The sequence below is a fragment of the Canis lupus genome, chromosome 12, assembly GCF_048164855.1.
Source record: "Canis lupus baileyi chromosome 12, mCanLup2.hap1, whole genome shotgun sequence".
NCBI lineage: Eukaryota > Metazoa > Chordata > Mammalia > Carnivora > Canidae > Canis > Canis lupus.
In genome coordinates this window covers 24,585,186-24,612,873 of record NC_132849.1, presented here as the reverse complement: position 1 = coordinate 24,612,873, position 27,688 = coordinate 24,585,186, and the positions used below count along the sequence as shown (strand labels likewise).

At 43.2% G+C, this 27,688-nt stretch overlaps 2 protein-coding genes and 2 long non-coding RNA genes across 10 annotated transcripts in view; 2 read left to right on the top strand and 2 right to left on the bottom strand.

Annotated features, from left to right (window-relative positions):
* The window catches only part of DNAH6 (dynein axonemal heavy chain 6), a 233,560-nt gene extending 233,286 nt beyond the window's left edge, over positions 1–274 (bottom strand). Inside the window, exon 1 of one of the 6 annotated variants that reach the window (XM_072770018.1) lies at positions 105–274. The gene's annotated coding sequence lies outside the window, so the exon portion shown is untranslated. The remainder of the gene's footprint in view (positions 1–104) is intronic. The other 5 variants (XM_072770016.1, XM_072770010.1, XM_072770013.1 and 2 more) reach the window with 5 other exon arrangements.
* On the top strand, positions 156–14,514 carry LOC140601290 (uncharacterized). The gene is made up of 3 exons (XR_012004328.1): positions 156–432; positions 8,936–9,075; positions 14,346–14,514. It is a non-coding gene; the product is annotated as an uncharacterized lncRNA (long non-coding RNA).
* Positions 10,782–27,342, bottom strand: LOC140601292 (uncharacterized). 2 transcript variants are annotated; one of them, XR_012004331.1, is made up of 4 exons: positions 26,118–27,342; positions 24,609–24,716; positions 12,792–13,046; positions 10,782–11,303 (listed from the first exon to the last, which is right to left on the bottom strand). It is a non-coding gene; the product is annotated as an uncharacterized lncRNA (long non-coding RNA). The 2 variants fall into 2 exon arrangements; XR_012004330.1 differs by lacking the exon at positions 24,609–24,716.
* SUCLG1 (succinate-CoA ligase GDP/ADP-forming subunit alpha) overlaps positions 26,725–27,688 on the top strand; it is a 31,932-nt gene continuing 30,968 nt past the window's right edge. The window contains exon 1 of the mRNA XM_072770020.1: positions 26,725–27,067. Within this exon, the coding sequence (XP_072626121.1) occupies positions 26,971–27,067 (97 nt within the window). The 5' untranslated portion in view covers positions 26,725–26,970. The remainder of the gene's footprint in view (positions 27,068–27,688) is intronic.

The window sequence follows — 27,688 nt, the reverse complement described above, 5'->3', positions numbered from 1 at the left end:
GCCTCTCTGAACCTCACTGATCCTTTATGTGCTCCGAAAGCCAAGCTGACGCCTCGGCCCAGCAGTCGGAGCCCAGCCTCACAGCTCTATTTCTCAGGACTCACCAAGTTAGCCTAGAGCGGCCAGAGCCGCCGCTGCCCAAGGTCTCCAGAGACGGCAAAGCCAGGTCTGGGAGGAGAAAGTCGACTGTAGTGGGGAATGTTTGCTGTTGCCTAGCAGCCACCCGGCTTCTACGGACGTGCAATGCGCCTGTGCGCGACCTGTCGCCACGGCAACACCTCAGCCAATCGCAGCGCTGAGTCCCTGAGCCCGCCGGCCGGTTGAGCCAATCAATGCCTCCGGAATGTTTTTCTACGCCGCTGATTGGTGGAGAACACGCACTCGACCTGCGGGGTCGCTCCTCTGCGCGGGGAACTGACCGCACCTTGACGGGTAGGCAGAGCGGCCCGAGGGTGGAGGGTGGTTAATTTTGTTTGCTCCCTCCCCCCCTTCTCCTGCGGAGATCTCTTTTCTGTTTCCCTTCATGAGGCACGAGGCTGACTTGAAGGTCCCTTTGATCTAGCTTCTCTAGTTAGGTGAACCAAGAATCTCCAGAGAGGGAGGCGCCCGGTGTAGACAGCTGGAATCCCGTCCAGCATCTCTGCCCCACCCACCAGCATCCTTCCGGGAGGGTCCTCCTGGGCCAGGAATGTGGGTGCTTCTCCCCTTCAAACTCCACCGTGTCCTTTCAACCTATGTTCTTTACCGCCTTCCAGGAAAAGAAGGGGCACAGCCTGAGCCCATATTACTTGGTCCCGCGCTCTGTTTACCAAAGCAGACCCTGGATCTTGTTCGGCATTTAAGGCCCACCTAGTTAAGTCCCCCAGACGATCGCTGCTAATGCTTTGCGGAGGCGACCCCACCAACCCCCGATCCAGGTTGCTTACTGGAGATGTCTTATCCCAGTTAGTGATCAGGGGAAGCCAGCCTTTTCACCTGCCTTGAGGAAATGTTACACCAGATGGTTTTCAGCCGCCCCTTCCAAAATGACATAATCACCACTGCAATTCTTTTCTGCTTTTAAGTCCCTCTCTCTCTCTCTCTCTCTTTTTTTACCTTGATATTTGTTTCTTGCGTTGAATGCCAAACCCTGTATGAAGTGCTTAACCTATCATACAACCTGCATTTTCTCAATCTTAACGTATTCAGATAGGTATTTTACATGTTAGGTAGGGCACATTCCAGCTCTGGAATGTGATTATAGATTACTATAATAATATAGAGCTGGAATGAAGATTATAGATTACTTAATCTAGCTCCTCCATTTGATTAATAAGAGAACTGAGACCCAGAGAGAGAGAGAGCAAGTTATTTACTCCTGGTTAGGCAGCTAGTCATGGCAGAGACAAAACTTAGAATACAGATCTCCTAATCCCTAATCAGATACTGGAAACAGCAAGGGAGTAACTTCAGTTGAGAAACAATTCAAAAACACCTTAAATTTAGACATAAATACTAATTTACCAGAGATAAAAGGTACACACAAAGCCAGTCAGAGCCAATAAAATATAATTTATATAAACTAGTAATAAAAGAAATTTAAAGCCAATCCATTAAAACATAAAATTAGAATAATACGCAGTGTTAGACACATCTATAAATTTCATTTAAGCTGTGCAGTGAATATTTTATTTTATTTATTTTTTTGCAGTGAATATTTTAATCTGATCCCTTCAAAATTTATGTAGTAGAGACAAAGACCATTGCTTCTCAGGCCCAGGATTTTTTTTTTTTTTTTTAGATGAAGGTGATTGTGTTCTAATGTTACCTTATACAGCTGAGAGCATTCCAAGAGCCAAAGAAAGTGAAGAGTAGAAGATACAGAGTTTAATAAAGGTGTTGCTATATTAGAAGCTACTCTTCAAATCTCTCCAAGCTTATTTTTTAACGTGGCAAGATATCTTTATTAGCAACTTAATATTTACTAAATTAGTGCAGACAGATAAGAGTTTTATGTATACTCTGTTGATTTTGTTCATAGTTACTATGAATTATAATAATTGTCACAATTTATTGGGTGCTATGTGCCAGGTACTATGTTAGGTACTCTGCATTTGTTTTCTCGAATAATTCCAACAAACCTGAAATTTTCATTTCATAGCCGAAAAACTAGACTGTCAAAGATTTATAATAACTAGATTACAAAGGTCACATCTTTAACAATAAAAGTAAAAATGGTTAAAATTTATTGAGCATTCAGTTAATATTTATATTCTGGGCCCTTTGTGAAGTACTTATCACCATTATACTAATCATTGCAACAACTTTATATTATTTTAGAGGTATTATTGTACCTATTCCAATAATAGGGAAATTGAGGTTTAAAAAAATTACATGACGGGGTACCTGGGTGACTCAGTGGTTGAGCATCTGCCTTTGGCTCAGGTCATGATCCCGGGGTCCTGGGATTGAGCCCCACATCAGGCGCCCCACAGGGAGCCTGCTTCTGCCTCTGCCTCTCTCTGTGTGTCTCTCATGAATAAATAAATAAAATCTTAAAAAAAAAAAAAAAAAGATTACATGACTTACCGAAATCACTCCAGAGGTAGTAAGTGGCAGAGCTGAGATACAAATTCAGATTCATCAACTTAAATAGTTAAGTGTCTATAAGATTAAAATTAAATAGTTAAGTGTCTATAAGATTAAAACTAAATAGTTAAGTGTCTATAAGATTCTAGAAAAAGAATAGTCAGGTTTTTTTTTTTTTTTTTTTTTTAGAATAGTCAGGTCTTAAACAGTTTGCATACCATGCTCGTATTTTTATAAGCATAGAATGTATATAGACTTAGCAACTATCTGGAATAAAGACATGAGATTTATGGGTATTTGCAGTTATGCCCTTTGCTTTTCTTTATATTTAAAAATAAAAATCATATATTGCTTTTGTATTGAGAAAAAATTTAAATTTAAAAATTTTAAATTTTAAATTAGCACAATATAAGAGCATAGAGTGGAAAGATCATGAACCTGGTGAGGACCAGGGCAAAGTGGATCAGGAATGCTCTTGGGGGACTTAGCTTTGGCTAAAAAGACAAGGCACCCTGTTTCATGCAGATGGAAGGAAAGTGGGAGCGGGTTGGGTAAAATTGGTAGATTTGGGTGTGATTTCTTCTCTTTTCTCTCAGAAGCAGGAGGTAGGTCAGCTGCTGAGGTGGATGGAAGTGAGAGTGCTAGAGGCTTCATATATTTTTTATGGGGAGATGAGGTGGGAGGGAGTAACTCATCTTTAGCCTTGGCTGAAGTTTAACGTCAGGGTCTGTGAACTGCTTAAAACCGTATTCACATTGATGGGTGTATGCTTGTCGATAGCTGTTAGATTCTCAAAGGAGTCTGTGACCAGTGGTCCTTCAGAGTTGACTATATGCTCCACAAGCAAAGGTCAGTCAACCCGGGTTTCTGAGAAGTTGGTTGTATCGTATGTCGTTACTTTGTCACCATCTTGTGGTCAAATGGATGTACTGCCAAAGGAGGTTTCGAATCACAGATTGTGAATCCGGGCAATAGTTTATCTTTGATTTGGAAGGGACTTGGGGCTTTCTGTGGTCTAATGCCCCACAGATTATGAGAATTAATAATTAACACACAGTTTTCCTCCAAAATATTGAACCTGGGTTAATTATGCATGAGTAAGAAGACGTGGCTAACCCCAGATTAAAGATCTTGGCACAAGTAATATCTGAGCTAGTGCTGAATGATTTTGAAAGGCCAACAGCAACGGTCCTTAAACTTAGCTGTATATTAGGACCATTTGGAGAGCTTTGGAAATTCCTGATGCCCAGGCCACACTCCATGCTAATAAAACTCTCTGAAAGACTCAGGCATCATTACCTTTTTCCTACTGCCCCACCCCAGGTGATTCTAATGTACACTAAGTCTGAGAGCCTCAGCCACAGGGCCTTGCTATCTAAGGTGTGATCCACAGACCAGCAGCATCAGCATCACCTGAGAGCTTGTTAGATATGCAGAATCTCAGGTCCTGCCCCAGACCTCCTGAATCAGTCCGCATCTTAATAATTTCCAGGTGGTTTGTTGCATATTAAATATGAGTGGTTCTGTTAAAGAGAACAGAATGGGTATCCAGGAGATCCACTGGATACACAAGGCAGGAATGGTGTCTGAAAGGCAGGCTTGTCATTTTTTATCAGTTCCAGTTACAGAAAATGTATGACTTCTATGCCATGATTGGAAAGTTCTCATTGTCAGAATATTGTTTTTTTAAGTAGTTGACAAAATCTACTTTCTTGCCAGTTTTGCAAACTGTCCCTGTGATCTCTTAAAATATTTGAAGACAGAAATGTTCTTCTTTTAATATTCCTTCTTTGAATCCCTCCCTCCCAATCTTCCAGTCTCCTTAGTCTATGTATGACAGGTTTGCAGAACTCCTAGTAATTCTACGCTAAAAATGGCTCTCAGAACTGCCAGTGAGATTCTAGATGTGGCATGACATAATGAGAATAGAAGGAAAATGGCATTCCTTTATCTAGAAATTCTATTAATGGCTCCTTTTTCTTTGAAAATCAGACATTAGGATCTTTGTTAAATGGTAAATAATAGAGAACCTATATCCAGCAGACAAATCAGTGTGGATGGTCTCAGGGCCTCAGGTTATTCACAAGTGACCACTGATGGTGTCCTGAGCTGGAAGAGACCACCATGGGAGGAGGGGGTTGGGGCCTGTGCTCCCAGTGGAGTCAGACTCCTATCCCTCCCAACCTTTTCTCCTAGGATCACATCCTTTAGCAGAGACAGCTCTTCCCTCAGTATGGCTGTCAGGGGAAACCACCAAACCCTTACTGCTGCCTCTAATCTCAGCCTGCCCACTCTGTCCTGCCTTGGTCTCCAAGCTCAGCCTTACAATAATCACCCCTGTCCTTTTCAGGGTGGCATTAGTTCCTCATGCCTAACCACATAACAGATGCCCATGTGCTCTGGCAGGAGTGCTTCACTACTGTCCTGGGCCCTTAAAATTGAACAAGCAGGCAGTCCTGGTTTAGTCTGAGCTTGGTTGTCCTTCTCCGAATATTTATTTATTCATTTATTTATCTAGTCATTTGTTTCTGAATATTTAATCTTAACATCTCACCCCTGCTATGGATTGAATGTTTGTATCCCTATAAAATTCATATGTTGAAGCTCCAACCCCCAGTGTGATGGTATCTGGAGGTAGGGCCTTCAGGAGGTGGTTAGGTTTATATGGCATCATAAAAAATGGGGCCTTCATGATGGGATCAGTGCCCTTATAAGAAGAGACACTATAGAGCCAGGTTTCTCTCTCTCCCTCTCTCTCTCTCTCTCTCTTTATCTCTCTTTCCACTACTACCCTCCTCTGTCATCCTCTGTCACCCCCCACACCCCAATCCATGAAAATAGAATATCTGCAAGCTAGAAAGTGGCTTTTTTTTTAAGATTTTATTTATTTATTCATGAGAGACAGAGAGGCAGGCTCATTCAAGGATCCTGATGTGGGACTCGATCCTGGGACTCCAGGATCATGCCCTGAACCAAAGGCAGGCGCTCAACTGCTGAGCCAGAAAATGTATTCCCAGAAAGTGGCTTCTTACTAGAAACTTCTTACTAGAAACTGAATTGGTTAGCACTTTGATCTGGGAGTTTCTGGCCCCCAGAGCTGTGAAAAATAAGTGTCTATTGTTTAAGACTACGGTATTTTGTTATAGCAGCCTAAGCTGACTAAACCACCCCTTTTTCTATCTTTGGGCCTGAAGTTGTGTCTACCAAGGCCATCCCAAACCAGTTTCCTCTTGGACCATTTGTCTCACTTACATAGCCATTGGATCTTCTGGCATCCATAACGATGGCCCTTTTTTTTTTTTTTTAAGATTCTTTTTTTTAAGTGATCTCTACCCCCAATGTGAGGCTTGAACTCATAACCCCAAGATCAAGAGTCTGCATGTTCCACAGACTGAGCCAGTCAGGGGCCCCACCCTTTAACTCTATAACTCCAACTCCAGGAATTTAAATCACCTGGGCCTAACCAAGGTTCTTGATCAGAGTCCAAATTAGCACAATATTTTGAAGAACAATTTTGCAGACTTTGATTTCTTAAAGTTATGCATACCCTCTGGAGATGATTTGTCTTTTAGAAGTCTACTTTAAAAATATTTGATCAAGGGCATTACAGATTTTTGTTAAAGTCACATTTAAATAAAATATAATACCCAAACTCTGATATTGAATTGGCATAGCCAACTTAAACAATGAAGTAAAGCTGTATGTATGACATGGAGAAATGTATTCAAAGATTAAGTAAAAATGTGAGTTTCAGAATATTATGCTCAGTGTTATCCCATTTTGTTAAAAAATACATATAGTATATAGTCCATACATATAGTATAAAATCTATATACATAGATATTACATATTGTCTCTATATAGTTGTGACATTGTGATTTATAATAAGAAATATACTTGGTCTTCATCCACTCTTTCTGGCACAAAGCTCATCAAACCTGTAGAATTTCCTAAGTGTTGAGAGCTGTAAAGGTGTCTTTTGTTAGGTTAATGAGGTGATATTTTAAATGCACAGACGGTTGGGTCTGGTTTGCCAGGAGAACCAGCCACATGATTAGAGGGTTGGAGCATTTAGTCCCACCCCATAACATCTGGGAACGGCCAAAGATTTAATCAATCATGCCTATGTAGTGAAACCTCCACCAAAACACGAAAGGAGAGGGTTTAGAGACCTCCCTGGTTAGTGAACACTTGGAGATTTGAAGAGAGTGGCATGCTTAGAGAGAGAACAAGGAAGCTCTGCATGCTTTCCTCCTACCTTGTCCTGAGTATCACTTCCATCTGGCCGTTCCTGAGTTTCACCCTTTTTTTTTTTTCTTTAAGATTTTATTTATTTATTTATTCATGAAAGACTGAGAGACAGAGAGACAGAGCGCCAGAGACAAAGGCAGAGGGAGAGGGAGAAGCAGGCTCCATGCACCAGGAGCCCGATGTGGGATTCCATCCCGGGTCTCCAGGATCGCGCCCTGGGCCAAAGGCAGGCGCTAAACCGCTGCGCCACCCAGGGATCCCTCACCCTTTAATAATAAACTGGTGGTCTAGTAAATAAAACGTTTCTCTGAGTTAGGTGAGCTGTTCTAGCAAATTAATTGAACTGCAGGAGGGGGGCATTGGAACCTCCAGTATATAGCTGGTCCACCAGAACACAGGTGATAACGTGGGCCTGTGGCTAGAATCAACGTGGGGGTATAGGCGGTCTTGTGGGACTGAGTCCTTCCTCTGGGATCTGTAACATCTCCAGGTACATAGTGTCAGAACTGAGGTGAGTTGTGGGATGCCCAGTGATGTTCAAGAATTCTGTGTTGATGTGGGACACTTCCCTGCAAATCCATACACACTGGAATTGGCAGGATCTTGATAGTGTAGAAGAGAGATTAGCAAATACTGCCTTATGAGTAAAATCCAGATGGCTACCTGTTTTTAAAAATAAAGTGTTATGGGACCACAGCCACACTCATTTACATATTTTCTATGGCTATTTTTGTACTATAACACATGAGTATATTAAGTCTTCTAGGAAACTCCTCATTGCTGTCAACTTTTACCTCTGTTGTGATTTTTTAGTCCATATCTTTTTTTGTTGTGTTAAGACATGATGGAAATCAGTAAGCTAATACCAGAAAGAGTCTATAAGTTGTACTTTCAAATGGTAGAAGATAGTGACACACAGTGGACAATAGCAGGGAGCTCTGAGACCTACATTCCCCCCAGGCACTGAAATATTTGGATAAAACATGTTTAAAAAGATTATTCTAAAAAAAAAGATTATTCTTATAGGCTAGAAGGCAAATGTGACATTTCGAATATACCTAATTACTTTCATTCCTCCCTAAAGCTCTATGAAAGGGGTTTTTTTTTTTTTTCAATTTATAAACTTGGAGAAATTAGGAGAATGGGAGAAGGGACAATAGTTGTAAAAATTTGGACTCTGGAAAGCAGAAATATGAGTGGTAAATGATTACACAAACACAACAAGGGTAGATTCTAAGCAATGGTGGAGAAAGATAATAACCAACTTGATACACATTTATGGAAGTCCCAAAGACTTGGAAATTGGTAGTACCAGACATTTCTGGAAGTAGGGACTTGAATAAGGAAGTTGATTGACAGTCCGTTCAGGAAGTGGTCCATTTTTCAGGTCTGTTCTATTCTCCCCAAGCTCAGCAGAAGACTGGAAATCTATTATCTGGAGTGGGTCAAACAAGGTATCTAGACTAAGGGGCACTAGGAACATATGAAAGTGGGGTACCATACTGAAAACAGTGGATTACTTGAATGTGCACATGCAAGATGATGAGATCACCAACCCTCTTTCACTACTCATCTCCCAGAATAATAGCATAACCTGTGCAACCATCTCAATTTTCCTGAGACTGTAGGTATTCCCAGGATAGGGAGGGACTTCCAGTTTTAAAACCAGGACAGTTCTGAACAAACCAGGTTGAGTTAGTTATCCTAGTTTCAAAACATTGGCATTTAGATACTTCCAGGCAAGAAACCAAGAGAATCTTCTCTGGGGAATCTAACCAGCCCAAGGGGAAAGATCTGAATATACAGACAGGGGAGGTTTTTCCACCAAGTGGTCCAACCAAATCAACTTTGAGGTGAAGTTCACAGTGAATAAGTTCCACCTGGATGTCTGCAGGTTTCAATCATGTTTTTAGACCTTCCCTCTCAAAAATAGGCAGACAACTAAGTATTTCTAGACAAATCACAGAAGATCTATCACACAAAAGACAGAAAGCAAAACATTCAGATCGGAAAAACAACCTGAGAGTAAGCATATGAGTTAAGTTGAGATGATCAGAGTTTTCTCTTGGATTTCAAAGAGTGGATCTGAGTGAGGGAATCTTCTCTTCCTATCTAGACATGGTGCTATTAGAATATAAGCCTGGAGCTCCTGGAGGTCATATTCCCCTCTGGACAGGAAAGGCCACAGTTGGCTACATAGAGATGGAAGTCTGGAGTTCCACATGGCTTTTCATACCAAGATCCATTTTCTGTAAGGTAATTTTTGCTTTTTCCAAAGTTTTATTGTATGAGTCAACAAACTCCAATGCTTTTTTAAAAAGCAGAAGTTTGGGACACCTGGGTGGCTCAGTGGTTGAGCGTCTGCTTTTGGCCCAAGGCATGATCCTGGAGTCCCGGGATCAAGTGCCACATAGGCCTCTCTGCATGGAGCCTTCTTCTCTCTCTCTCTCTCTGCTTCTTTCTCTGTGTCTCTCATGAATAAATAAATAAAATCTTAAATAAATAAATAAAAGCATAAATTTGAATAGGTTTTCTGTCATTTGCAATCTACTTGTCCTGGTGGGCCTCATGAATGGTATTGCCTCTTCTAGAGGTCTGCTATTTTAATCTATACTCTGTACCCAGAAAGTTTCCAAGCCAGCTTGGGTTTCCCTGTTTAAAATAAGGATCACATGACTCATAGAGGTAAAAATACATGAAATTTCATTGAACATGGCAGACCCAGAATACAGTAACTTTTCATTATGTCTCACGATGGGGTCATCCCCAAAATAAACTCTAAAGCAGTATGTCTGAAATATGTGGGCCAGAAAACAAAGATGAAGGGAAAGAAGGGAAAATCCTGTATATTAATTAACAGTGTTTGCTTTCCACACATTAGTGAAGGGAAGAGGCTATATGAGTTAGGATTGTGTTTAATAGCAGGTAACAGAACACCATATCGACAGTCGCTTAATGAAATCGGGTGATTGGGGGGTCATGATGTTGAGTGTTTCTATGATTCTCTTGGTCTTTTCATTATGATGGCAATAGGGTTGCTGCAGTCCCAGCCATCATGTCCACATTCAAGACAGAAGTAAGGTCAAAGGATATGTATATTTGTCTCCTTATAGTAGAAAAGCAAAAGCTCTCCCGGAAAGTTCTATATTAGGTAATATCTCTCCTCATGTTTCATTGGCCAGAATTGGGGCCAAAGATTACATCCAGCTGAAAGAGAGGCTGAGCAGGTAGGGATCAGGATTGTCATAAGACTTGGAACAATTGTGATCCATTACCTAGGACTAGACATATTCCTCCCTCCCCCCCATATCCCCATCCCCCATAGAGTTCTACTGATGGGGAAGAAAAGGCAGAAAGAAGCCATGTAGGAAAGTGTGCCTGCCACAGGAAGCAAAGTAAACAGAGGAAAACACTGAAAACACAGCTGAAACTCCAACTCACACATTGCTGGTGGGAATCCAAAAAGGTGGTCACTTTGGAGAACAGTTTGGTGTGGTGTTTTGTTTTGTTTTGTTTTGACATGCCTAAGAATACTTTGCATATGTGACTTAGGATCTTAAGATGGGAGGAGGTATCCTGGATCATTGAGGTGGGCCCAGTATAATCACAGGGGTCCTTATAAGAGGAAGGCAAGAGGGTGAGAATTAGAAAAAGTGATTAGGAAGCAGAGGTTGGGTGTGGTGCACTTCGAAGATGAAAGAGTCAGGAGCCACGGATGGGTGAGTGACCTATGGTAGCTAGAAAAGAAAAATGTTGTCTTCCTAAGCCTCCATGAGGGATGCAGAACTGCCAGCACCTGCATCTCAGACTGCTGACCTCTAGAACAGTAAGGGAATAAACTTGTATTGCTTTTTGGCCACTAGGCTGGTGGTACTTTATTACTGTCAGCATAGGATATTAGTATACCTGCCTAGTATTCCCACCCTTGGGCATCTAGACCAATTCTTGGTTTTCTGTGCACATTTTTGTAAGGATGTCTGCATTGTTCTTTTAAAGTAACACCTTTATTGACCTATAATTCACATACCATATCATCGCTCATTTAAAGTGTACAATTAATGGTTTTTAGTACATTCACAGAACCGTGCAACAATTACCAGTTGACCCTAGAACCTTTTCAAACACCTCAAAAAGAAACCCTATGTCCTTTACCACTCATCCCCTAGTCTTCCCATTCCCTCTAGCCCTAGGCAACTACCAATCTAGTTCCATCTCCATAGATAGGCCTATTTTGGACATCTCATATAAAAGGGATCACACAACATGTGGTCTTTAGTGACTAGCTTATTTCACTTTGCACAGTGTTTTCAAGGCTCACCATGATGCAGCAGGTATCAGTTTGTCATTTCTTTTTATTGCCGAATAATATTCCATTGTATGGATATGCCATATTTTATTTATGTTCGTCAGTTGATGGAAATGTACATTGTCTCTGCTTCCTGGCTGTTATCAATAACGTTGCTTATAAACATTCAAGTTTTTGTCTGGAGGAATAGGACATTCAGTTAGTAACAAGCATTTATTAACTGCCTGTTGTGTACATAGCACAGGGATAGGAGTGGGGGCAGATACCCAAAAGAACTATAAATATAAAATGTAGCTCCTGGTCTCTGACTAGTTGGGGAAGGCAGACTAAGCTTTCAAGAAATATTTAAACAACTGATGATAATCATGTGAATTATTTTCTTGGGACAATTTTCTTTTCATGTCTAAGAACAAAATACCCAATTTATATTCTCCAAACTAAGTATAAAAGTGGGCTGGATGGGGATCCCTGGGTGGCTCAGTGGTTTAGTGCCTGCCTTCGGCCCAGGGCATAATCTTGGAGTCCCGGGATCGAGTCCCACATTGGGCTCCCTGCATGGAGCCTGCTTCTGCCTGTGTCTCTGCTTCTCTCTCTCTATCATGAATAAATAAATAAAATCTTTTTTATTTTTAAAAAAAATAGTGGGCTGGAGTCTTTAGAGTGTGTAAGTTAACAAAACAAGAGACAGAACCTCTTTAAAAAGATAGCTTTGACCCGTATAAATATCCCAGAGTCCTGATGTCCCTGAATAGAATGTTTGTTCCAGAGATGTACTTTCCTCTCTGCAGTTTTCGTCATAGACAGGGACTTGGTACCAGGTCCAAAGAGCTCAACATCAGGCTGACCTCAGCTCTCCTGCTGACCTGGGAAAGGGGGCTGTCCTTGCTCTCTGGCTGCTTCTTTCACTGGGCAGTATGAAAGTCTGGCAGGATTTCATCAAGGGCAGGCTTCAGGCCCCTAATTCATAGTCAGTATCATTAGCATCATTTGTTGAGTGTCTGCAAATGCTTGGGAATTAGCAACAAATCTTTCCTGCATTGTCTGTGGCTTTAATGCAGGAAATAAATTTGGGTTCTGTCTGTACCATCCAAGGATCAGATGGAATGGCTCATTGGCTCTGCAAGAATTGCTTTTTGTCATCCAGGGATACAATACGAACCAGACTCCATGTGGCTATGAGGCATGAATAACATCACTGTTTCTCAAGCTGTCAGGGATACGTTCGGTTTTCTCATTCATTCATTATATAGCTAAGGCAGTGCCATGTACAACTGAGGTGCCTGAATTTGAGGCATTTAGATAATGTGATAAAATCCATTTACTCAGTATCTTCTATTATTGTCCACATTTGATCCTCAAAATAGTGAACAGTGTAGGAGAGGCAGAAATACTTGTTACCATTTGACAGATGGGGAAATTTAATGCATAAAGTTATACCTTTAAAAGTCTTAATCAGTACCAGGACCAAAATCCCAGGTCTCCTAACCCCTAGACCTTATCTCCTACTTCTGTCCATGGTGAATGAGTAATAAGGAGAAATAAAAGCTTGAGTGAAGCTAAGGTAATGTCCGACTCATGGCCTGGCTTTTACTGGCACCCCCAGCTGGAGCCTCTTTGTTCACCATTTAATTTGCCAGAAAGCCTCCTTGCTTACCATTTAACTCACCACTGAGCATTGGTCCAGACACAGAGGCGATCCTGAATAAATATTTGTTGAACGAATGGGTGATTGATTGGTTCTAATCATTAAATTCCTTCTCAACTACTGAATCCAGATAGTTTTGTAGAACAGGTTTTCTGTGGCATCTTTGTCATTTGTCTGCTCGGTTTGTTCTTATATTGCATTTGCAGTGAAAGAAAACTCCTCCTTTCTTGCCATGGGAAAGGCAAACAGCCACGCAACGCTGAAAGATAGCCAGGTCTGCATGGGCAATAAAGGAGGCAAGCCAGTTAGCTATTAACCAGCAGACAAAATAATTCAGCTACTTATCAAGCTGTAGGCATCTCCCTTTGGAGGCCCTTTCCTTACTTTTTCCAGCTCAAAACGGTGAGGCAGATTAAAGCCTTGGGCAATCACAGTGTGCTCTTCCTTTTTCTCCCTTCCCCCAACTGCACCTAGGTGGCAGCAGGTTCTAGAGAACCGCAGACAGCTAGCTGTGTAGGAAGTAACAGACAGGCAAGTAGTCAGAGGGCTGAGAATTGAGGATAGTTGGAAAGGGATAGCCTCAGGCATTGATGATGGGGGTCGGGAGTGATGTGAGAAACAAGGGCAGAAGAAAAATTATTGTATTTCCTTACTACCTATAGCCTATTGACAAGTCCTTGAAATAGGCAGTGGCATTCCTCTAGGGACTCCCGCTGCCTCGATATTAATACTTTGCTAAAGGCAAAAGCAATCTTGGCCTGACCCCCAGGATCCTGTAAGTCTACCTTAACATATAGAAATTCCTTTTGAAATCTCCTTTATCTCTATTCCCCAAGATACATGTTGGCAATCATCCTTCAAGCATATGACCCACTGAAATACATCTGAAGGATCTCATGGCTGAGGGTTTACTAAACAGTAATAAATGACCTTTTCCTAACAATAGCTACCCCCCTCAGATCCTGGAAATCTTTTTGCCAAAATACCTGGGAGGCTTATGCTGTCCATAATCCTCTCTCAACTTGAAAGTCTATAATGGGCCACTCCCCACGACACTGGTGCAGCTTTTTCTGCCCGCGGGTCCTGTCCCTGCACTTTAATAAAACCATCTTTTTGAACCAAAGATGTCTCAAGAATTCTTTCTTGGCCGTTGACTTCAAACCCTAACATCTTTCCTTTTCCATCAGGGGGGAGACGTCAATGGCTTCTTACATTTTCCTAAAAGCTTCACATTTATTTTTGTACCATTTAAGGCTTATTCCTCACTGATGACCTCTCAAGGCATGGGAGTACTTTTATTTTGTAATTGAAGCAATGGTATACAATTCACAGAATTGTGAAAATGCTAGGCTATACTTGAGAGGCTGAGTAGTGTAAAGATGTGGGTAGGATAAGCTAATGTCTGTAATGGGAAATGAGGCAGAAAAGAGAGTTGGAAAAAAAAAGAAAAAAAAAGAGTTGGGGTGAAGTCACAGACTTCAGGGATAAGTGCTAGTAGTTAAAATAAAATGTTTTCTACTTTATCTCACCAAGTTGATTATTATGTAAAATCACAGTTTTAATTTCTTTTTTTAGCACTTACTATCTCACAAACATTTATCCTATGGTGATTGAAGATTTTTGAACGTGGAGATACATCTGTCTGTGAACCAGGAAGTGAGTACTCATCAAACAGTGAAATCTGCCAGCTTCTTAATTCTGGACTTCCTAGCCTCCAGACTGTGAGAAATAAATTTCTCTTGTATATAAGCCACTCAGTCTATGGTATTTTTTTTATGATATTCTGAACAAAGACACCACTCTACCCCAGCCAAACAGCATGGAGAAAAAACATGGCCCATCATCACCCCTGTCAACAAAGGCCAAGGGGTGACCTGAATTTCTACCCTTGCTCAGAGCATCCCCTATCCCCTCAAAGAAGACCTGGTGGGGAGCTGTTACTTTCATTCCTACTCAGGAATAATAAAGCTCCTTCTTCCCCAAAAGGGTGAAAGTGAAAACCCTGTGGGATGCTGGGCTTCCATCCCCACCCAGCAGTAATGAGGTACCCCTTCCCTCTCTCTTCCTGGATGGTGTCAGAATTGGCCAACTGGGAAGCCGGAACTTTCACCACCATTAAGTGGTAACAAGACATCCTCCACCTCAAGAACTATCATTGCACTTCCTTAAATCTGTAATTCTTTCAAAATAAAAGTTAAAAAAAAAACCAACCCCACAAAAAGTTAAAGTTGAGTTAAAAAAAAAAAAAACCTCTACTAGAGACTGTTGTTTTCCTTCACATTCTTTCATGATCATGCTAGATGACTGTATATGGGGGTGGGGGGAAGGCAGCAAAGAGAGAGAGAGAGAGAGAGAGAGAGAGAGAATATTCCCAAATTGTAGTATTCCCAATACTTCAAAACACTGTTCTCTTTACAACATTCCGTTGTCCTCAGTACCTGGGGCACTGCTGATGTGTATGACATAAGGAGTATAACCAAAGCTTTAAGTATGAACTCCTAAAGAACTACTACTCAAAAGCAGGAAGCTGCCAAATGCCAGGGGGTACACGAGGATCATTTGGGGAGCTTCTTAAAAATGCAAATTCCTGAGATGTCTCACTTGTGAGATTCTGATAGCTTGCATCTTGAAGAAGCATCCCTGAGCCAATGTCCCAGTGGTTCCTGTTGGCTCCAAGGGTTGTTTTGACTCAAAGTGGACAAGATTAAGGGACATGGGTGATAATCCTTGATCTATTCCATTTTAAATATATGATTTAGGGGATGTCATTTCTCTTTATACTCGTTTGCATATTGTTTTTGATGACAGAGGTTTTGCTTCCCCACTTCTGACTAATTTTCAGAATAAAATGGAATGTGAGAAGAACTTGGAGTTAAATAAAACCTGTTGCCTTCATTGCTTTATGTTTGCCACCTTCCCCTTGTCTGACACCTGTGCTTCCTTTTGGGGGCCTGAATTCCGCTTGCGGGAGAGAGCCAGGGAGGAAGGTAGGGAAGGTCTCCCAGGCTCCTACATTGAAATTGTGCTCTCAAACACTGTGATTGCATCCGACAATAAGAGAAAATTGACTGCAAAACCTAGAATGCCTTTCAGAGCCACATCTGCCAGACCCTGATAAGTGACACTCAAGTCTGCCCTGAGGAGCTGCCTTCAGACAGTAGTTGGAAGTAGCTGGAAAAAACAGAGCTGTGAATCTGGGGTTGCTTCCTGTCATGAGTGAGGACAATTGGTCTGGACAGATCCCCCAGGTGGGATTAAGGCTCCAGGAAGACAAACCTGCTCTCAGCTTCCTCAGGAGGCGACAGATTGCACTCTCTCTTTTTATTTTTTTAAAAGAGTTTATTTTTAAGTAATCTCTACACCCAATGTGGGGCTCAAAACTACAACCCGAAGATTAAGGGCTACATTCTCCCCCAACTGAGGCAGCCAGGCACCCCTATCTTTTTAAAAATGAGTTGATCAGGATGCCTGGGTGTCTCAGTGGTTGAGCATCTGCCTTTGGCTCAGGTCATGATCCTGGGATCCCGAGGGGAGCTTGCTTCTCCCTTTGTCTATGTCTCTACCTCTCTTTCTGTGTCTCTCATGAATAAATAAAATATTTTTAAAAAATGAGTTGATCAGGGATCCCTGGGTGGCGCAGTGGTTTGGCGCCTGCCTTTGGCCCAGGGCACGATCCTGAAGACCCAGGATCGAATCCCACGTCGGGCTCCCGGTGCATGGAGCCTGCTTCTCCCTCTGCCTGTGTCTCTGCCTCTCTCTCTCTCTCTCTGTGTGTGACTATCATAAATAAATAAAAATTAAAAAAAAATGAGTTGATCATATTCAAGAGCCATTAAGTGCCTGTCTAGTTTTATTTCATTTTCAGGAAGATCCAAAACTTTTGGTCATAGATTTTACCCATAGGTATTATTTAAATGTCAGCTCCAATACCACCATAAAAATAACTAATTGGATTAGAAGGCAGGTAAACTAACACTACCAAGGAGCTTACACATGCCAGGAAGTATGCAATGTACTTGCTAGACATGCATCTTGTGATTCCAGGTTGATCCGCCCTACTCATCTAAGGGAAGCTGTTTTTGAAAGCTCCCAGGTGATTTCTTGCCTCTGCCTTTGCTGTAACATAGGTGGCGATTTCTCTGGCTAACTAAGAGAATGCCTCCCCACCCTACCCCTGGATACACACACATATGCCTTCATAAATTTAATCTCTGGAGAGTTCCCCTCTTGTATGGCTTCTACAAACCATATATTTCTTAATATAAAACATGGATCATAATACCTGGACTAGTCTTGAAACAGTACTCCAGGGTCACTGTGACACTGCTCAGGAGAGGGGGGCTTAGCAATCAGTGTTACCTGGGAAGATGGACTTCCACATGGATTGTTGTCACCTATTTCTGTCAGAGTAACAGAGCCAGGTGGGTCATTTTCTGCCCCCTCCACCCAACACTGTCATAAGCATCAAGAGGAACAGAATGTTAAACCTCCTTGCTATTTTCTGCATATGGGGAACAAAGCAGAGCAAAGGAGTCACTCCTTGAACTTTTTTGAATGTAAGTGAGGAATCTGAGACTCAGAGGGATTATGTGATTTTCCAAGGTGATATTGCTGTGAGTTCCAGGGCAGAGATCTGACCTCTGGACTGACTGATGGTGAAGCCCATGTATATTCTGTTCCATATGTTTGTGAGCTATGTCTCCTTCACCAGTACTGGGTGGAATGTAGAGGATATTTTCATTTGTTTTTCAATTTAAGTCTTGTTTCCTTCCTTTTTACCATTTCATATTGTCTGTCTTTAGGCTAAGTTCATAGAGGAAAGGAAAGATACCATGTTAGCTGTTATTAAGCATTTGAAAGTCTTAGCCTAAAACCATGAAGTAGAGATAAGCAGGGCTATCAGGATTGTGTACAACATTAGCATCTTAATCCATGATAGCAGGACACAGATTCCAGGATATGGAGTCACTTGTGTGCCTTTGCCTCTACCTGGAACACCTGCTACCCATTGCTGCCCACTGCTGCCCAGCCCACTGGCACTTGCACCAAAAAGTGCACACAAGTCTTTCCAATCAGTTAGTCCCAATGTTCTTGCCAGAGAAACCAAGACAGAAGCATTCTCTTAGTGAAGGATTTGGTTTGAATTGTGAGGATGCAAGGCCTCATGACTTACTTGCACTATACCTGAAGGATATACCCTAGATTTTTCAGTTAAATGAGCTTTCTTTTAATAATAATAGGACACATTTATTGAGTGTTTACCATCTAGTATAGTTTCTTTTCTAAGTGATTTACATGGAATATTTCATTTAATCCACACAACAAATCCATGAGATAAGTACTATTATTATCCCTACTTACAAGAGAAGAAAGTGAGGCAAGAGATTTCCAAGTGACATAGAAAGCTGGGAAATATACAGCAGGGCAGTGATACCATAAACTCTGAGGTTGAGTTTTCTGCCAGATAGAAACGATTTACATCTCTACCAGACAAAAATTTACAAGCTAACATAGAACTTCATAGGATCTGGGTCCTAATCACATCATTTCATCCATAAAACACCAAAACTATCAACTGGTTTTTTTTTCTGGTTATAAAAATAATATGTCAACCTTGGAGAACACTTGGAAGATATTGAAAAGAATAAATCTCAAAGTAGAAATTATCTGCAAAATTTATCATGAACAAGTAAGTATATATTACTTTTGTATTAACCATGAAAGAAGTTAAATAAAGGTTCATCTCCTAGGGAATGAAATAGTAATTTGGAGGGCATGTTAGACAATGTTCCAGAATGGATTGAAAGATATACATTCTTTTGTGTTCATGCATATCTTTTCAACTTGAATATCAGACTTCAAAGCCCAACACTCTCATTTACTTCACAAATATATGAAGCCCCAATGGAAAAGGCAGCCTTCATAGCCCTATGCAATGAAAATGTTGACCACAGATGAGTGATGGAGCCTAAGGCAGAGCCACCATAACTTGGTAGCTGTTGCAGTTGTTTTTTGTGGAGTACTCTCTGTTCTAGGAACATGGGTCACTCTTCACCTTAGAGTCCTTCTTGGGCCACAACCAGCTTCCCAAGAATCCTTTCCCTTCCTTTCCATAGGCCTCAGGGCCCTGCTTTTCTCTCCTTTTAGTACTAATTCCTGGGACTCTTCTTTGTTCCTCTACTAGGCTGCAGGGTGGGACATATGTATGTCACAATGTCTTCAGCTATATTCCAGGGTCTCAGGGAATCTTCTGGTAGCTTGGATTTTCAGCTGCTACAAAAAAAGTTAAGCAACACACACACACACACACACACACACACACACACACAGAGAGAGAGAGAGAGAGAACTTTTAGAAGATGTACTTGATGAAGGAGGAAAGTTATCTTAGATCGATCAGAGGCAGATGGAAAAACAGCTTTCCTGGCTATAATTCCAGAAATTCTCAACATGAATCACTTATTTGTGTGAAGACATTGGCAACTCTGTTAAAATGTACAACAAACATGTAATTTGGGAGGGACTATCAAATTAGGCTAAAGTCCTAGTGTATTTAATCCCTAGGAGACAGTATTTCCCTGAGAAACAAGGTACTGTCTGTAGAAGTTCTTACAGGTGGTGAGAGAATGGTCGGACCCAACACTGGGCAGCAGGAGAGCACTGGATCTCTAGGGAAAAGGAAAGGAATCAGCCTTCAAAAGAAGGGGAAAAGAGGGACACTCAAACCAAGCTATCTTCTTTATGGTTTTGCTGACTGACTCTTGCTTTCTTATCAGACTTTCTCCTGGAAGGGGCATCTGGAAGATGCAGTGATGCACCACCAACTCTACTGTTGGTAGAGTCTTCAGCTGTCTCCCAGCTCCCTCAACCCCTTCAGGAATTTTCTGAACACAGACAGATGCCTCAACCTTGATCAAATCCCTCCCAGGGCAGCTCCCACCTTGGTGGCAATCCATGCTGAGGTATAGAAGCCTGACCATCTTGCCCAATTCAGAGCAATTCTGAAGGGGATTGGCAAAGACTCATTGGACCTGCACACAGCTAGACCTCTCCCTCTTCCCAACCCTACTCCTTTCCCTTCTCTTCCCTTCCCTTCCCTTCCCTTCCCTTCCCTTCCCTTCCCTTCCCTTCCCTTCCCTTCCCTTTCCTTCCCTTCTGCAGGAACTGGGCCCCAGGATGCTCTTGCATAGGGTATTCAGGGCACTAATTTTGCAACAGGGCTTAAGGATGGGGAAACGAAATTATATTTGGAAGCCACTTTCTCTAAAGGGGAGGTCAAACCTCTTGTTTCTCCTGTAAGGATCTAATGCAGATGAAACCTCCCTTGTGCAGGTGTTGAGTGGGTCAGTCATTCAAAAAAGAATAATAGGGATCCCGGGGTGGCGCAGCGGTTTGGCGCCTGCCTTTGGCCCAGGGCGCGATCCTGGAGACCCGGGATCGAATCCCACGTCGGGCTCCCGGTGCATGGAGCCTGCTTCTCCCTCTGCCTGTGTCTCTGCCTCTCTCTCTCTCTCTGTGTGACTATCATAAATAAATTTAAAAAAATTAAAAAAAAAAAGAATAATAAGCTTTCAGGGGGACCCTGCAGGTACATTTCAGAAAGTTCTTTGTCATCAAGACAGCCACGGTGGCACTGCCCACCCCTGTAAGGGGAGAGGAAAAGAGCCTGCCTCTGTTCAAATCAGCCAGTGGTGTTAGTTGGTTCTTTCTTAGAATTGTGTTGTGTGAGTCTGCCTCTCTTTGAAGCTGTACTTCAGATGAAAATAATGCTTCATCTTTCTGACTCATTTCTTGTAGTTTTCCAAAAGCTGAAGCTGTGTCTTAGGTCAAGCGTTTCTGATTTGTGTTGTACCATCTTCCATACGTAAGGCCAAGGACACAGCTCCTATTCTGTTTGTTTTATGAAGGGATTAGTCACATCTACAGTGGAGCCTGAGTGCTCAGGCTGGCTCCTCAGCCCCAGAGGCCCCAGCCTCTCTTGGCTACAGTACATTTCTCTTCAAGTGTGCTTGTGTCACTGATGAGGAAGCAACTTTTCTCCCTTTGGAAGGCAGCTGGCAGTTTTGTTTTGTTTTGTTTTCCCACAAAGAAATTGGCAGAAGGCCAGGATGCAATGTCCTGAATGTTTATGCCTGTCCCTTCTACCTCCACCCCCACCGCCATTTCTATGTTGAGACCTACTCCCCAGTGTGATGGTAGGAGGAGGTGAGGCATTGGGGGTTAATTAGGTCATGAGGGTGGAACCCCATGAATGGGATCAAGGTCCTTATAAAAGGGAACTCAGAGCATTGTCTTGCCTTCTTTCTGCTATGTGAGACTCTAAAGAGGACAGCCCAGAAGAGGGCCCCTATCAGAACCTGACCATGCTGCCACCCTGGTCTTGGACTTCCTGCTTCCAGAAATGTGAAAAATAAATTCCTGTTGTTTATAAACTACCCAGTCTGTGGTATTTTGTTATAGCAACCTGAGCTAAGGCACTAGAAATGGATTTCTACAGAGCAGAGTTAGACTGCCTAGGTGAAAATACACAAAGCTTTGGCACATACAGCCTGTAGCAGGAAGGTGATCTGTAATACTAACTGATGCTTTTTCTCCTAGTATCTCCATCTATTCTTTGACCCTCTTCCTGATATTTCTACTCCTTCCCTCCACCAGTTTCTTTTTTGCCTTCTCAGTCTGTTGCTCCAGGAGAGGGATGTGTACCTCAAAGCTCCTAAGAAGGACAGAGACAGCTTGGATTTAGGTAAAAAAAATATGAGTTAATGTTTTCAAGACCAGAAAAGGATCCCAGGCTAGGAAAGAAGCAGGTAACAGGAGAGCTTAGGCATTGATTACCCCCCAGTCTGCCTGCTTGGAGGTGGAGAGAGGTAAATAGTCAAAAGAATCACTGAAAGGGTTGAGGGGATACATGAAGTAGGGTGTAGTAGTGTATTCAGGTTGCCATAAAGAAATATAACTGGGTAGCTTAAACAATAGCAATTTATTTCTCACAGTTCTAAGGGCTAAAAGTCCAAGATCAGGCTGCTGGTGAACTCAATCCCTGGTAAGAGTTCTGCGGCTTATGGATGGCTGCCTTCTCACTGTGTCCTCACATGGCAGAAAGAGGGAGCTCTCTGGTTATTCTTTTTTTTTTTTTTTTTTTAAGATTTTATTTATTTACTCATGAGACACACACACACACACACACACACACACATACACACACATACACACAGAGGCAGAGACATAGGCAGAGGGAGAAGCAGGCTCCCTGTGGGGAGCCTGATGTGGGACTCGGTTCCAGGACTCCGAGATCATGAACTGAGCCAAAAGCAGACGCTCAACCACTGAGCCACCCAGGTGACCCTCTGGTTATTCTTTTTATAAAAACACTCATAATGGTGTTTAACCATAACTTACCTAATTTAACCTAATTACTTTTTTTTTTTTTTTAGATTTTATTTATGTATTTGACAGGGAGAGTGGGGAGAGAGAGAGAGAACACAAGCAGAACACAAATAGAAGGAGTGGCAGACAGAGTGAGAGGGAGAAGCAGGCTCCTTGCTCAGCAGGCAGGGAGCCTGATGTGAGATGATCCCAGGAACCCTGGATCTCGACCTAAGCTGAAGGCAGATGCTTAACCAACTGAGCCACCCAGGTGCCCCAACCCTAATTACTTCTCTACTCTGAATACAGCCTAACTGGAGTTAGGACTTCAAAATATGAATTTGGAGGGGGAAGACACTTGGTCCATAGCCCAGAATTTGTTGTCCCCAAGAAAGAGAGAGAAAGAGAGAGAGAGAGAGAGAGAGAGAGAGAGAGAGAGAGAGAGAGAGAGAGAGAGAAACAGACTGGTTATAAGATTCTCCTAAATGGTGTGTCTAGGCAAGCAGAGATGTTTGCTATGGTCCAACACAGCACCAAGAGGGGAGGATATGTACCGAAGAAGAGCCCAGAGATAGCTAATAGAGCCAGGCCAAAAGGAGCATAGCAAGTAGGAGGAAGGCATTATATAGCAGTAGCTGACAAGATAGAAGGATGCACATATGAGGGGCCACCTGCATGGACAGAGGATCAAATGCTTCTTCTAAATCATCCACCTCATCCCAGCACCACTCCACAAATTTAGGCAAGACTCTGGTGAAAGGAGATAGTTCAGAAATCCTGGCAGGATGGGGGCTCCTATTAAAATCAGGGTAGGGGATCCCTGGGTGGCTCAGCGGTTTAGCTTCTGCCTTTGGTCCAGGGCGCGATCCTGGAGTCCCCGTATTCAGTCCCACGTCAGGCTCCCGGCATGGGCCTGCTTCTCCCTCCTCCTGTGTCTCTGCCTCTCTCTCTCTCTCTCTCTCTATGTCTATCATAAATAAATCTTTAAAAAAAATAAAATCAGGGTAAAATACAGAAGTGTAATTCTTCTTATATATATATAAAGGAATGGTAGTTCCTTTATCAAGGAAATTCCTTTATCAAGTAGAGAATCCACCAGAGTCTTGGTCAGATTTTCTTTTCTGGTCTGATCGGATTATGGATATCAGTGACTATAGCTGATTTATTTCCTTAAAATCAATGCAGATGAGAGACTTTGTTCCAATAGCTGGAACCTCATTACTTAGCTCAGACCTGATAAGATTCTTAGTTGCAAAGAGCAGAGACCACCTCAGGTTAGGTTAAGCAGAAAAAGACACTGCCCTGGGGTGGTCAGCATGGACACTAGTCTTCTTGACCGCTGGTCTCCTGACTGCCCCACCAGCCTTGTTCATAAGTCCTAATTGTCCCTTTTTCCTCCCACATCAGTGGCAACATAGAAGGGTGATGGTGGGGGTAGGGGGGAGGTTGGATATATGTGTATGGTTGTATATGCTCAAAAGAGATCTGGATCAATACACAAGAAATGGGATTAAGATTGATTTCACCCAGGGAGAACTGAGTGGTGGGGAAATAGGACCATTTTGCACCATATACATTTTTGTAACTTCTGAATTTTTATTCATGGGAAAAATACCCTATTCTAAAAATTAATAACTCTATGTACCACTCAATCCAATTCAAAGCGTCAATCTTATACCTAATTCAAAACTCTTTACTCTGATGTCTGGCATGATCTGTGGCTCTACAACCTGCAGCTGGGAAGGAGTCAAGGTCTCTTTTTGTTCTCCTACTTTTACTCCTCCTCCTCTTCACTTCCCTTGTTCTTAGCTCCTGCAGGGATTGGGTAAGATTTTGATATAATCTCTTACATGGTGCAGTCTGAGGTTCTCTCTGGTCCTTACACTCTGGAATGCTGGCTCTTTCTGTGGTTCCTCTCTTTATACCCTGCTTAGGGAATTCCATCTGCATAGTATTCTTTTTTTTTTTTTTTTTTTTTAGGATTTTATTTATTTATTCGAGAGAGAGAGAGAGAGAGAGAGAGAGAGAGAGGCAGAGACACAGGCAGAGGGAGAAGCAGGCTCCATGCAGGGAGGCCGACCAGGATCACGCCCTGGGCCTTACGCAGAAGCTCAACCGCTGAGCCACCCAGGCGTCCTCATCTGCATAGTATCCTGATGAGTTATGTCCTCATTGGCTGACCTCTTGTAAACCACTCCCCACCATCATCCCCCTCCTGTCCCTTCCATGGTCTTTTATGCTACAGTTCCTTGCCCCAGCAGAGGATCCTTAGAGGGAAGCTCAGCTTTCTTTTCTGGAATCAATTTTACCTGAATATTACACATCTTGCCATATTAAACAATGCCCTGACTACAAACGAGGATTGCTCCAGCCAGCTTCCTGCCTTGAGTTCTCCAGGCAGGAAGCAGGCATTAGTCTCTATGTTTAGGTCTGACATCCAAACACCGGTTTCCTGAGCGCTCTTTGACCATACCTGCTCTAGGGCACTGAAGTAGGCTCATGGATTTCTGTTGTTCTGCAGGGATTTAGCCTGAATTTAATGCCAGTCCTTTTTGTTAGGAGCCCTCTGCTACCAACTTGTCTGGGAATAAGAGGAGAAGGGAACATTCAGGGTACAACTCGTGACTCAGAATTCCCTCACTAAATGAATTCCAGTCTTTTGCTTATTTGAACTGTTAGGGCGAGTGTGAGCATCCAAAGACAAGTTTGACCTCCCCCTCTTATCAAAATCTGGAGCCTAGGTCCTAGGCTGCCCTCCTTAGAATGTGGAGTTACTTATGGCCTGTTGCCCTCAGCTTTGGGGCTTTAGCCAAAGTTTTGATATGAATGGAAATGTCCTATTACACATCTGGTTACCCATATCACTAAAAACTTCAAAGCCTCACTCTGCCGATGTGAAGAAGAAAGTTCTTATCTCTAATAATAATAACTACCACTTACTGAATGCTTTACAAGGTACAAAGAACTTTACATATTAATGCATTAACTGCTCACAATATTATTATGAGATAGGGATTTTCATGCCCATCTCAGTGAGAAAATCTGAGACCCAGAGGTCACATACGCCAGCATCAGAATTGGAATTTGAATCCAGATGTTTGACTACAAAATCAATCTGCATATAAAAATGGGTAGTATAATTAGTATCTACTGTAATTGGTTTCCCACCAATCAGCTATAGAATTAGGGTGGAGGTGTAGTTATTGTGATTGAAGTACTCTTAGCTTCATCAAACATTGTGTGTGGATTCAATAAATGAATGTATAAGCTATTTCTTAGCTATCAATTCAGTAAATAATGCTCAACAAATAATGAGTTCTCTTTTTTGTGCTGGGTGGGGACACATCAGTGTACAAAACAAACTAAAATCCCTGTCCATGTGGAAATAAACATTCATTAAAATCATACCAGAATTATATTTTTTTGTCATCATGCATTTTACCAATTAAATAAAACTGAAAATATAACTATTATCACGGAAGGCTCAGGAAGAACTTTGCTATTGAAAATGAGTCTAGGGCAGCCCTGGTGGCTCAGCGGTTTAACGCCGCCTTCAGCCCAGGGCCTGGTCCTGGACACCCTGGATCGAGTCCCACATCAGGCTCCCTGCATGGAGCCTGCTTCTCCCTCTGCCTGTGTCTCTCATGAATAAATAAATAAAACCTTAAAAAAAAATGAGTCTATAGTGGGCTTATGTGGAAACGCCTGATAGTATTTAAATAAATGATTGCAAGGACACTACATTAGATGAAGGAGGGAATTTGTGAGTAGTTAAGTCCAACTCAGTGCTGACAATATCTGGGTCATAGAGAAAATACTGGGCGATCTCTGTTGGGTAATCCTACTCAAACATCACACGGCTCAGTGTAAATCATAAATACCACTCCAGGAAAGCAGGATCATAATTCCATTGAGGAGGAGAACGATGAGGAATCTCAAGCACATGGAGGCAGGGAGATGGATTATTTTATCTTTTGTTTACCCTTTGATTCTGGGACTCTGAGGTTCCTTCTAAGGCTCGTACAGGAAGGAGTGACCGGGTTGTTTCAACAGCGAGCGGTCACATTTGATCCAGAACGTCAGTCCTCCAGGATCCCCAGGGCTCAGTCGCTTAGTGAATTCGCTTAGTGAATACTCCGTGTGCTAGTCAAAGGCTGTATCATAGCGTGTTTAACCAAAAGATCCGTATTCCAAGAAATTAAATGTCAGTAAGGTAGCTTTTGGTCTTTCTCGTGACTTCCTTGCGGTCAGCGGACAATAGCATGAACGCACATTGTTGCCACCAGTAAGCCTTCCAGGTCCTCGCGGTGGGGGGGGGGGGGGGCGAGGAGGATCAGCCTGTCCACCTGCCCGCCGAACTAAATTAAAGTGCAGATAGGCTTAGGGGCACGGAAAGTTCCGCACCGCTCTTCGCTCTTCGCCCCTCACCACGGTTTTCTCATTGCTCTCGCCACCCCATCCTCTTGCCCAAGGGGCTTAGGAGCACACCCTTTCCGGCACGCTCGCTCTCCCTCCAGCCTCCACTTAAACTACAAACCGGGGGAGACCACGAACTACATTTCCCACAATGCCTAAGCGCCGACCGGCGTCTTGTGGGGTTTTGCCTAAGCTGCTTTTGTAATTAATGTGAGGTCAAAGCCACGTTTCCGGGGAACAGACGAGTCATTGTCCACTTCTCCGTTCAGATATTTTCCCCCCTGCACCTGCGATCCTCGCTGTTCGGCAAAGAGGCCTCGGCGGCGGGAAATTCATTCAGGCGACTGCTGTGGCCACCCATTTCCTCCTCGAGCCCGGGCCCTGCCAAGTCCCCGGGGGCCTGGGAGTGTCATTGGTGGATGACCGCGGCTCTTGCTGCTGCCGCTCTTATCGCGACCATGGCCTCTGGCAGCAGCGGCCTGGCAGCCGCCCGCCTCCTGTCGCGCTCCTTCCTCCGTGAGTTCGGCCGAGACTGTCTCCTCCAGGCCTCCGAGAGTGCCTGGCCTCGCCGGGCCCTGCGTCCTGGTCCAGGCGGCGGCGGGGCCCTCCGGGGCGGGACCTCGGCGGGGGCCTGGGGGCCGCACTCTCGGGGACCGAGTCGGGGACCTCCTGGGCTGGAAGGAGCCCTGCTGGATTTGTGGGGCGGGGACGTGACCTGGAGCGCGGGCCTAAGTAGGGGGGCCGGGGCAGGATTCGGGTGTGGGAGCCCTGCAGACCTGGGGGCACGTTCTACCCCCCGCGATGATGTGTGGCCGGAAGGGGGCGGCTTCTAGGCTTCCTCTTTGGGAGGGGGAGGTGAGGCGGTGCGGGATTAACTCAGCTGCGGGGAGAGTGAGTGTCTGGGTTGAGAGGCAGGGGGAGGAATGGCTCAGTAGCAAATTGAGGGGGGCGAGGGGGGAAGGGGAAGGCTCTCCCTTTATTTCTGCAGACTGTAGGGTTAGCAGAAAGGTGGGTTCTGCACCCTAAAGTCATCAGAGCCCAGGAGGGTTGGCTGGTACCTTAACCAACTATTTGCAGTGTCTCCACCAGGTGGTGTGAACATTTCAGTTCCTGAAAACTTAATCCCTAAGGTTGCGA